At 40.0% G+C, this 11887-nt stretch overlaps 2 protein-coding genes across 2 annotated transcripts; one reads left to right on the plus strand and one right to left on the minus strand.

Annotated features, from left to right (window-relative positions):
* Nucleotides 1-291: 291 nt before the first annotated feature.
* On the minus strand, nt 292-3957 carry LOC133959000 (potassium-transporting ATPase subunit beta-like). Its single transcript, XM_062394057.1, has 7 exons — nt 3846-3957; nt 2512-2640; nt 2294-2407; nt 1922-2127; nt 1729-1791; nt 978-1070; nt 292-686 (listed from the first exon to the last, which is right to left on the minus strand). The coding sequence occupies exons 1-7, from the start codon at nt 3955-3957 to the stop codon at nt 528-530; spliced, it is 876 nt and encodes a 291-aa protein (XP_062250041.1). The 3' UTR covers nt 292-527.
* A 1133-nt stretch (nt 3958-5090) lies between these two features.
* grk1a (G protein-coupled receptor kinase 1 a) lies at nt 5091-11394 on the plus strand. Its single transcript, XM_062381542.1, is given in 10 exon segments — nt 5091-5555; nt 5557-5593; nt 5595-5991; nt 6645-6655; nt 6867-6994; nt 7370-7527; nt 8041-8124; nt 8688-8812; nt 9250-9451; nt 10280-11394. Coding segments are annotated over 10 exon segments (1683 nt in total). The 5' UTR covers nt 5091-5307; the 3' UTR covers nt 10573-11394.
* Nucleotides 11395-11887: the final 493 nt, after the last annotated feature.

The following is an 11887-nucleotide window of genomic DNA, read 5'->3' on the forward strand; positions in this document are numbered from 1 at the left end:
CATTGTGCTTAAGTAGAGTTTTAGAGCCACAGCTTCATCTTTCTGAAGTGAGAGTTTTGCCTAAATCTTGAGCTGCTGGTAAAACACACTTTACTGATGAGACCAAACCGAAGTAGGAATTCATTTTATTTAGAAATGTTATTTTGTTTAGATACATTTGTCATGGCAGTCTAAGGACACATTTAGCACTTCAAAAGAAATCTCAAAATCACAATTAACCTCAAGAATCTCGTCATAATGACTCCACTTGAGTTTTCCTCACATATCCTTTAGGTTTATAGATGTCACTGTTTAATACATGGCAAATTCTAAAATTCAGTATACAAAGAAGTTCATGAATCACACATGAGAAATCACTGAAAAATGAAAGCACCACACAGCACAGAGAATAAAGTATGTCTGCAGTGTTGGGTTAAGTTTAGGATTAGTAGTTTGAGGGTTGTTGATGTGTTGACACCTTCTCGGTCTGTCACGCTGACAGGCGACATGACGCCTGTCAGATATCTGAGTATTTTCTCTTCTGTTTCTCATTTTCCTGCATTCAGGAAGAAGAGGACTTTTCCCTCGTAGGGGTCATGGTAGTTTTCATAGCTGATCTGCTGGGAGACCACTCTACACTGGATCTTGGCCGACTTCTTTCCGACCAGGTGGAAACGAACGGCCACCAGCGGGTTGACATACAAAGGCTGAGGAAAAGGAGGAAGGAGGCCAGGGAAGACGGCTGGTTAGTGTTGTTTTCATATCATTTTTGCTGTCATGTTTGTTAAATTTATTTATTTAAGAATATGCAACACGTTAATGTTTGTATCAAGTGGAATATAAACACAAAATTACTCAAAATGATTTTATAACATTGGGGAACACTATTTTAAAAATGGAGGCTCGTAGTAGCAGTAGTTGCCCACTTTTCCCAACCTCGTCTGCACTATAGAGTTGTGTTTGGACATGCGCCCATCGACTGGGGGGTTCATGCTTACCTGTGCCCGTTTTCCATAATAAGGAAAGTAGGAGCGATCCATAATCCCCCCGTCAGGGAAATACTCAATTTTGTCCACATTGCCTTGTCCTTCCTATAGAAATGGACACAAAATATGTATATTCAAAGATGCACTCATTAAAAAATAGTTTACATTCTCCTCCTGCAACAACTGCTGTGTCATGTGTAATGCCTAATGGAGACAACATATTCATAATTGGCTTAAAGGTCAGGGTTGAAGAATCCAGTGTTTTGGAGATTGACCTGGAGTCAGGCTGAGACCACGTTGTCCCAGTCACATCTCTGTCTCCTCTGCATCATTACCTCAATTCAGGAGGTTGTATTCCTTTCTGTCCATTTGCTTGTTGCTTCATTTGTTTAAGTCAAATTGGGCAAAAACTAGTGGATGGATTTCTACAAAACTTTTGTTGCGGATCTGGATAATGGGACCAATCCAGGAATTTCTTTCTCTTTGTGAAACATTATGAAATAGAGCATTCGTTGTTTGACATTTTCACTGTTCTCCCATGGAATGAGTTATGGACCTTGTTGAAAACAGTTAGGCATATTTAGGGAACTGATATCTATGAATGTGAGAAATTTGGGGCAGCTTGATTTAATGGATTTAAGGGGACTCTTGCAAACCTTTCAATATTGTAAATCACTGACTTACCAATTCAAAAAATATAATATTTCAGACTCGTCTTCTTTAACACATGTTGTTACATCTAGCACAAGAAGATGTTGCTCACCAGTATCGTACAGTTGACATGTGGGGCAGGCTCAGAAGAATTAGATGGCAAAAAGTTAATGATCTGCAGAGAAGAAACAGATAAAGTACTTTTTAGTCATGATGATTGAATGTGATATGAACTTTTTTTTATATCCAGATTTAACTGTTTTCCCATAGAGCTCAGAGGGATGTTTGTTATTAATAAAACTTACCCTGTTCATCTTGATGATGACACACGGCATGCTGCAGTTGTAGCCAAAGGTCGGGTCCTCTTGTCCTGAGCAGTCTCCCAGCATGCTTTTGGTGAAGGGACATGCCCACTTTGTGTGGTGAGGGGCAGAGAAGGTGTTCTGGATGTAGAACTGTCCCTTGGTGCAGTTATGGTTGTAACATCCTTGTTGTGCAGTGTCATTATAGGCTGAAGGAAAGAGAGAGAAAGATGTACAGTGTGTTCGTTTGCCATCTGTCATGGTCAGGAGACTGATATTTGTGAGTGTGCGCAATTTGGTGCACATCCAAATACAAACCAAAGCAAATTCGGACCTATTCGATATTTGCTGATAGTCCGATAAATAAATACTCACGCTCCAGGAACTTATTAAGGATGTTGGTCATCTTCATCCAGCTGCTCTTGTCTGATGTGTTGTAGTTGATTTCAACGTCCTCCTCTCCATAAGTGTCTGGCCACACCATCACCCCTGAGCAAGTAAACAGAGACATGATTCAGAAGCTCTGAACTCGAGTTTATTGTTGTCATGCCACCTTGTTGTTGTTGTTGTTGTTGTTGTTGTTGTTGTTTTACCTGGCGATTGTAGCCGGTCTTGGTAGTCAGGCTTGTACGGATCCAAGGTGTACAGGAGCACATAGATGGCCAAACAGAAAAGGCTCGTCATCACCACGTAGAACGCCACGTAATACAAGCTGATGAACACTGTGAAGGAGAGAGAAAGACACAGGGGGAAACAAATCATTCCTTTAATTACAGTAGCAAGGCAGTTAAAGAGAACACACCATTTTAGTGTGATCACAAAAGCTTGTGTCGTTATTTCCACAGGTCAAGGTGTCCTCTGTCAACGTGAGGGGAATTTAATCTGTGAGATCCAACACAAAATAAACAAAGCTTATCTCACGACACCAGCCTTATCTCTCCCCGTCCACATGCTGCGAACATACAAGTCGCGCTGGGGATTTTTGAAAAGACAGAAAAAGTCACACACAAGTTCATCCAGCGTGACTGAGCTCACGCCAATGCTTGTCTTTCAGGATATATCACATTTATGTTGCAATAAATATGCTTGAAAATGCGTTATTCTGTTTCAGGAATTGATTTTAGATTTTCAGAATGGAGTCAACTGACCGGAAGGACAGGTAGGTTAGGATAAACCAATCGACAAAATATAAAGTACTAAAAAAATTCCTCCACATCGACTGACTCCAAGTTTAAATTTCTGCTTAGAAATAATATTTACCAAAATAGCATACTGACAGGAGCCATCCCCCTGTAGAGAGTACTTCTAATATTTACTACGTTTACATTTTGAAAGCAGTGCTTTCACTTGTAATAAAACATATTGATCTTCAATTATTGCTTATTCGTCCACTGACAATAAATCGCAGTAATCATTGTTCCTGTGCATATTTGCAACGATGATACGTGACTCAGATGTAATATCCACTTGATATAAGTTGAAGTTTAGAGTGAATGAATAATTTTAGGGTTTTTGACCAAATATTTACACTTTGGGAAAAACTAGATATGGTGAAGTTTAATTTCAGGTGTTCCAGATGAGCATGATAACATTTGACACTTTCTCTTCTATCGATTCAACTTGTGTCTTAAAGAGTGGTTTCTTTAAAAGTCCCTGTAAAGTATTTCTAAGTCACTGCTGCTGAGGTAGCTATTGCATAAATATTTGGCAGCTCTGGTCACGACCAATGAAAATTGATGCAACATGGAAAAGAGAAAACGATGATGACAACATGTGTTAATATTACAAAACTACACTGGACCTTCAACAGTAATGAATAAAACGACAGCCTCATAAAGAACTAAGTATAATAAAATACATCTTTCTGCTAAACTCTGGATATTTTCAAGATATATTCCTGTTATTTCTCCTATTATTTCCTTCCTACCCCATTTCACAGGTGTCCTCCCCATAAATGTCCCATTGTCTGAGTTCCAGACAAAATGGCCAAAGTCTTCACATCGCTGCCCACAGGTCCTCTTCTCCTTCAAGGTGGCCATGATGACGAGTTGTGCTGACCAGGATCCACGGTTAACTTCTCCTTCCTTTATTTAACTCTACCCTTTACTTCTCTTCTTCCTTCCTTCAAACAGTAATACTTGTTTTCTCCTCCCTCCCCAAAGACTGTGAGGCCCTCTCAGGTGTGTGCTGTCCGTCTTGTCCCCTGTCTCATTCTCTACCACAGCAAAAGCTAAAAGTGACTCCCTGGATGTCGCTCCAGAGTGTGATTCATGTCTTATCTCTTATTCACTATTTATAAGGCCTTGATAAAAGCGGGCAGCGAAGTTGAGGTGGGTCCATGTAGAAACTGGTGAACTTCCTCCTCCACCAATGACGTCCTTTACTCCGTTCATCAGGATCACCTTGAACAGCCAGCGCACTGAAAGCTGCAGGCTACATCTGTTTGAGGGTAACAGTACAGGTACAGAGTTGTTTGTTGCAGCATGACGGCCAAATTTCAATATAGCTGAAATAGTTTAGTCTGTACTAAAGTGGCAGACACGTATTGGATGAGAATAAACCAAATGCAAAGTAAAATTGTCAGTTCTCACCGTTTTAAATTAAGTCATAAAAGGAAAACACAATACATTAGGCACTACTTGTATCTCAAAGAGGCAGAACAATAGCCTCCCTTTGAGCTTGACTGATCTTAGGTTTGGAGGTTTTATAAAAAATTAATATTCAGGAATTTATTTCTATAAAAGCTACAAACCTCAAAATGTATTTCCATTAAGCCCAAGATTAATTTTAAGTGGAAGCATGATGTTAACTCCAGTGAACACTTTCTGCTTTTCTCTCTTTTCTCACTGTATCAGTGCCTATTGTGTCACTCTCTGTGTGATCGTCACTGCATTCCTGTCCTTACCAGCCCAATACATGCCAGCACATCAATCCCTCTCCTCCCTTTCTCCTTCTATCTTTCATTTTCTGTCTCTCCTCTCCACAGTGTTCCATCGCTTCACTCTCTTCTACGTCTGCAACGTGCACATGGGTCAGCACAGGATAAAGCATTACAGAGACACGGAGTGGATAAATCCCCTTGTGGAAAGATGATGAGTCAGGAGGATCTGCATGTGTGTCTGCATCAGGCTGAGAGGAAAGAGAGGGACACTGTGGGAAACGGTGCGCTCAATGTGGGGGTCTGTAGCTAGCAGGTGGCCTCCTTCTAAATCATTGGAAGGAGCAAGAAACCTATATCCCAACTGATTCACCAGCCTCTTCTGCTTTAGTCAACTTCTTCTTTTGATATCTCCTTTTCTCTTCTATATCCCTTTAGTACCTTTTCTCTGTAGCTTTTGGTCCATCTCACATACTGTTCCCATCCCTCCTCACTTTCCCACTGTGTCTTCATGGATATTGGTGGCCCGACGACTGTGGTGGCCAACTCTGCCTACATCTCAGCCCGTGGGAGCGTGGATGGCACAGCCAACCCTGCATCCAATCGAGACAAGAAGTACCACTCCCGCCTGAAGCTGCCTCACATCACGGTGTGCGAGGGTCTGCGGGGGACTTTAGACCTTGGCTTTCAGACGGTTTGTGTGGAGCAGCCCATCGGCAAACGTCTCTTCCGAGAGTTCTTAGACTCAAACAAGGAGTATATGCCGTCTGTGGAAGGATATCGAGGAGTACAACATGGGCTGAGGATGAGGATCGTGTACAGAAAGCAAGCAAGATGATGTCCCGGTACATGGAGCCTGGCACCAAGTATTTCTGCCCCTCCCTGCCAGAAAATGCCATCACAAAGGTCAAAGAGAAACATCAGGAGGCTGGGGACGATCTTTTCAATGAAACCATGGACAATGTGATGCACTTCCTCAAGGAAGTGCCATACACTTTCTTCCCAGAGAGCATGTATCTGAGGAGGTTTCTGCAGTGGAAGTGGCTGGAGATGCAGCCCATGGGAGAGGACTGGTTCTTGGATTTCCGTGTGTTGGGGAAAGGGGGTTTTGGGGAAGTGTCTGCCTGTCAGATGAAGGCCACTGGGAAACTGTATGCCTGCAAGAAGCTTAAGAAGAGGAAAGGCTGTGAGGAAAGTCAGGAGATAGAAAAGTACTAGTTCATTCTGAAAAGAGTGAAACTTCCGTAGAGGCAGATTATTGATCTAGCTACTCCACATGAGTTATGGGTTGATGAGTTTCTATATCTTATCTTTGTTATCTTTGTAATTGTCCCCTTTTAAGTACAGTCACTAACTAGATTGAAACTTGCAAACAACATTAGGCGTCTTTGGCTCGTATGCTTAGTGCCCTTAGCTTTATACATTTTTAATCCGCTTCATAAAGAACTATATAATGGAGCAGCTGTGTTCCCTTTTTCAATATCTCTCTAAATTGTTCGAATAGTATCTACCTTGGTTCCCTCCGCCAAGGATGCCATACCCCCCCACGTCCATTTGGTTGGTTTGATTGTAACCAAGATAACGCAAAGACAACTGAACAGATTTCCACAAAACTGTGTTGAAATATGTGGTGTTGGTAAAGAAAGAACCCATTACATTTGGTGCAGGTGTTTCATTTTCTTTAACATTGCAATATAGGCATTACTCACCATTTGTGTGCCATTTTCCAGGCAACATTTCATGGAAAATAATATAAGAAACAGATACCTAAGGTGCAGCTTGATTGAATTTAAGGAAACTGTTGGAGGGGGAGGTATATGCTCTACTGAGTTCTAGTTTCAACTATAGAAGGGCACACAGTAGAGCAGAGTAGAGTGTAAACCTCTGGCGAGGCCCATTAGAAGTTTTGGCTTCACTTTTTGGGAGCAGTCATGTCCTCCATTCTTTAAATAGACTCAATGGTAGAGACAGTATTACTGTTGATCATTGTTATGGCCAATAAAGATGGAACTAGCCTTTATTGGTGTAAACATTAGAAGTGTTTACTCATTTCCTCTTCCTGTCCTGTAGGGGGCGATGGTAGAGAAGAGGATCTTGGCTCGAGTTCACAGCAGGTTCATTGTTTCTTTGTCCTACGCCTTCCAGACGAAAACTGAGTTGTGTCTGGTCATGACCATCATGAATGGAGGAGACTTGAGGTGAGATTTCAGTCACTCTTGCTTGGTAACATTCAGAAAATGGGGAAAATACCTGTGTCATAATTTATTTTATTTAGTAACAGTCAGTTTAATAATCCTCAACCTTAAGGTATTAAATTAATATCATATATGGCAACAAGAATTAAATCCTGAAATTTCAGAGAATGGAAGCAGGAGATGTTTGTTGATTTTGCTTGGAAATGAACTGAGATACGTCAATTAGTGGACTTACCGGTTTATCGATTATTGTCGCGTATACTGTCCATAAAGAGCCACATAAGTGTTCTACCTATATCTCTTTAGAAATTGGGAAGAGTAGTGTGTATAAAATAAATGTGTGTAACGACTCTGTGTCCTCTCTTACTGTACCTCCAGATTTCAAATTTACAACGTGGATGAAAACAACCCGGGGTTTGACGAATCACGGTCCTGCTACTATGCAGCTCAGATCATCAAGGGCCTGGAGCACCTCCACCAGAAGAGGATCATCTACAGGGACCTCAAACCAGAGAACGTGCTACTGGATAATCAAGGTCAGAAGGTCACGTACTGGAAAGAGACAGTCTTCAGTGTTCTAGGTTTCTCACTGTTGTTGTGTATGTAATTGTAACTCTACAGATGAGGTCCATTTCCATATTTAAAGGTTATTAATGATTTCAGGAGACCATATCTGGGCTAATTTGGGATGTTTGTGTTACTGTCTATTATTTATACCAATGTAATGTTTAGTAAAACCAATTTATTTGACTGTAATTAAACTGTAACCTCTCACTTTGACTTTTTAAAGAATGTGTCTCATTCTTGGCCTCCTGAGATCCAACACACACACAAACACAGACACACACACACACACACACACACGCACACACACACACACACACACACACACTAAACCCCCTACAGTACACTTTGCGTCTTACATACAAGGACATCTTTGGGTTATCACTCTACTACGGGTTAATGACTTGGAGACGTAGTGGGCAGGTCAACATTGGTATCTGTGACGTGCTCAGCTCTTGACATTGCTGTGGTGTTTGCTCTGGCAGGTAACGTACGTATCTCCGACCTTGGTCTGGCCGTGGAGCTCGCAGACGATCAGTTCAGAATCAAAGGCTACGCTGGGACGCCAGGTACAATCCACAATTTGCATTTACCTGGTGACAGTTGTTCTCAAAGCAGTGAACACAACCACACCAACAAAGGCCACAGCTCCACAATGTTCTCAGAGAAAAACATCAGATAAAAAAGAAAGACACATTCTGATATTTTTCCGCAATAGCTATTTGAAAAGAAAAATCCATTCATCCAAAAGCATTTCCATCCCCTGAGCTCTTTACTAAGCACAATGTCTGACCTCAGACTTTTGTTTGGACAACGTCATACAGAAAAATCCTAAATTAGATTCTTTGCTCTAAAGTCTTAACTACATGTTGATAATTTAATGCCTTTTTATTTGTAGCGATAAGAAAAAGTATTCCTTCTTAAACACACTGTGCTATACATATTAAGTTGTACAAACTTTAAATACTCAAATAGAGTACTTCAGATCATATGTACAGAACCTGAGTAAATGCATGTGTCACTAGCAGCTATAGTGAAATCTGATAACCTGACTCTTTGGTCTCAGGGATTTAGATACTGTTTACAGATCTGTTTAAAATGGATGATTCATGTTGTCCACTGTCACCTGCAGGTTTCATGGCTCCAGAGCTGCTGAGAGGTGAAGAGTACGACTACTCTGTAGATTATTTCACTCTGGGCGTCACTCTGTACGAGTTCCTGGCTGCCAAAGGACCGTTTAGGACCAGAGGGGAGAAGGTAAATTCAGTGTGTTGAATATAAATGTGTTTGTTGGTTATTTCGGCTGCAGGTCCTCTGCTTCATTTCCTCCTTTAGCGCTTGCCTGTCATATAATCTGTTTAACCTGGCATTTATTACACTTTATACAGCTCAGTGTCACCTCCCTGTGGCTTGATGCTTATACTGCCATGAAATATGAAACACTGACCCCTTCATGTAAATTCCAAAAATGTTAATTACACAATAGTTCATATTCATAATTATAGGTATTTACTTTATCAAGGATTCAAAGTTGTATTGGTGGTAGACTAACATGCATGAACATTAACTCCCCTGCACCTCCTGCAAATATAACGTCTAACAACTTTCATTTCTGATGCATTTTCAGACACTTAAATGTTTTAAACGAACATGAGATATATAGATTTAATTGAGATATTCTCTGCTGTTTGAAGGTGGAGAACAAGGTGGTGAAGAAGCGGATCCTGAACGATGCAGTGACGTATCCGGAGAAGTTCAGTGAGAACGCTCGCTCCATCTGTGAGGCTCTGCTGAGTAAAGAGGTCGACCACAGGCTCGGCTTCAGGAACAGATCATGTGACGAGCTCAGGGCGCATCCCTTCTTCAGCGAGATCCACTGGTGGAAACTGAACGCAGGTCAGTCACATGTCAATACCAGTTACTGATTTTAAACTAATACACTGTTTAATTTGCATTCTGCTGTTGTTTATGAATATACTCCAATGTTTTTAACTGCTTCTGTATGGATTTTCAAAACATATTTTACAATATTTAATCTAATTGAGTTAATTTAATATAAAATTGCATGCATTTTATGACTTTTCAAGACCTACATTTACCTTGTAGAGCTTTAAGAATTTTTTTATTTTAAAAATGCATTAGAACTACCAATGTGTTGCCGGCCATATTCGTTTTTCGATCGTATTGATTGGAAACCGAGCTGAGAGACTGTTAACCTCTTAAATATAAGTTGTTTTAATAAAAGATATTGAATATAATGTGAAAAGTTTGATTTTTGAGAGGGACTTCAATACTAAAAATTCTCATTTTGAATTCTTCAGAGGTGGTCATCTATGAGCCTGGTTATATAACTGACACAAAATCAAACCTGTTGGTGAGTATATGTATGATGTGTTGTAAATTACATACATGAAGGCCCTGCACTAATAACAGACTTGGACCTCCAATGAGCCTCTAAGTATTTAGGAGTCCCTGCTTCCTTCATAGTTGACCAAATCAAGACATGACCACTTTTTTATATTCATATTTGTGTAAATATTTAATGTACAACAAAATAACAATTCAAGTTGTTTCACAAAACAAAAAAGCCTTTAAAAAAGACAATATAAAATCTATAAAAGATCAAATAAAGTTTCAGCTGAGAGGCAAACTGAGAAAAGGGACAATCTGAAAACTTCACATCAAAATCTCAGACATGCTCATCCTCCTGTTGTTTCTCCTCAGGGATCCTTCCACCTCCTTTCGTCCCAGACCCGAAGACGGGTTATGCCAAGAACGTAGATGATGTCGGGGCCTTCTCCACAGTTAAAGGTGTGCAGCTGGAGGACAAGGACATGGCCTTTTTTAATGAGTTCTCCTCAGGGAACATCTCCATCCCCTGGCAGGAGGAGATGATCGAGACGGGGATCTACGGTGAGCTCGCAGTCTGGGGCTCGGACGGCGCTTTGCCCAACGACCTGTGGCGGGAATCCATCCTGGAGCAGCCGCCCAATTCGTCCACCTGCACGGTTTCATGAGAGGCAGAACTGTTTGTCTATATGGGTTTAAAATGAATAAATTAATCTGTTTATGGATCATGACGGTGCACTTTTTCATGTATTTACCTCAAAAATAACTGTTGAGCAACCTTTTAAAAATCTTTTTGTGGAAAATGTTGGATTTTTGCAGACAGCTTCAATCTGGAACGCTATTGTCTGTTTCTTACATTTTCTTAAATTTGTATTTAAGGTGTGAATGATCAGTTTTGAATGTAAATAAAGTGTTTTCTTAACATTTCCTAACATTGAAGCCCAACATGGTGCAGATCTCTGGTTCTGTTTAGCAGCTCCCTGAGTTTCACGTGGTCATAACTCTCTATAACTCTCTCATTAAAATCACACACATTTACAGATTCAGCTGCTCCAACTACAGCCAGGTTTCATGCTAGATCCTAAATGCATAAGTTTTGAAAAGACAAGCAGAAATCAAAACCTTTAAGACTTCTAGTGACTACCAGGATTTAAAATAATGAATAACTGATTTAATATCATAATTGTATTATCCTGAATAGCGACCGAAGATGGAAATTAGCAACAGAGCTAACTCTGGTAGTGTTGTTGATGGCCCCTGTAAAATAAACTAATCCATTAAATAAATACATGTTGCACTAACTATGCAGCATTAGTCTACACACACACAGGTCTTACCCATAATTTTAGAAATGTTTTAATCTAAATGTATGTGAGCATGTTTACCAAGGAATTTATTTGCTACTCTTTGATCTTTACATTTAAAAAGCTGTCTTTCGTCATAGATTATAATAATTCATCTGCAAATGATTGTTATTTTATTAAAGTAAATCCAACATTTTCACTGTTTACAATTTTTCAAAGTAAAGTCCAACATTTTCACTGTGGAATAGATCATTTCAGGATACTTCAAGGTACTGTAAAAACATTTTGCTCAATAGGTTCAGAGAGAGACTGATAGGCCTGTGTCCAGGACCTCCCTGACTACCTACATAGCGAATATTAAACATTTTTAGTGAATATATTTGGAGATTTTTTTAACTGTCGCCACGTTGAAAATACTTGATTTTCTTTGTGACCAAATCTTTTATCAGCTCAACTCTTTTCCCCTTTTATATTAATCATGAGGGAGGTTAGAATTGTTTTGTATTATATAATATTAATATCTATTTAAAAAAGAAAGAAAGAAAAGGCAAACATTTTCATTTGACAGTCTGTGAAAAAAAAGATGTGCAGTGGATCTTGGATTAAAACTGTGTAAACGGCTGATACATCAAGTGTTGGCCAATGGGGGGCGCTGTAAACTCATATTACCACTGACATC

The sequence above is a fragment of the Platichthys flesus genome, chromosome 1, assembly GCF_949316205.1.
Source record: "Platichthys flesus chromosome 1, fPlaFle2.1, whole genome shotgun sequence".
In the NCBI taxonomy this organism is placed as follows: domain Eukaryota; kingdom Metazoa; phylum Chordata; class Actinopteri; order Pleuronectiformes; family Pleuronectidae; genus Platichthys; species Platichthys flesus.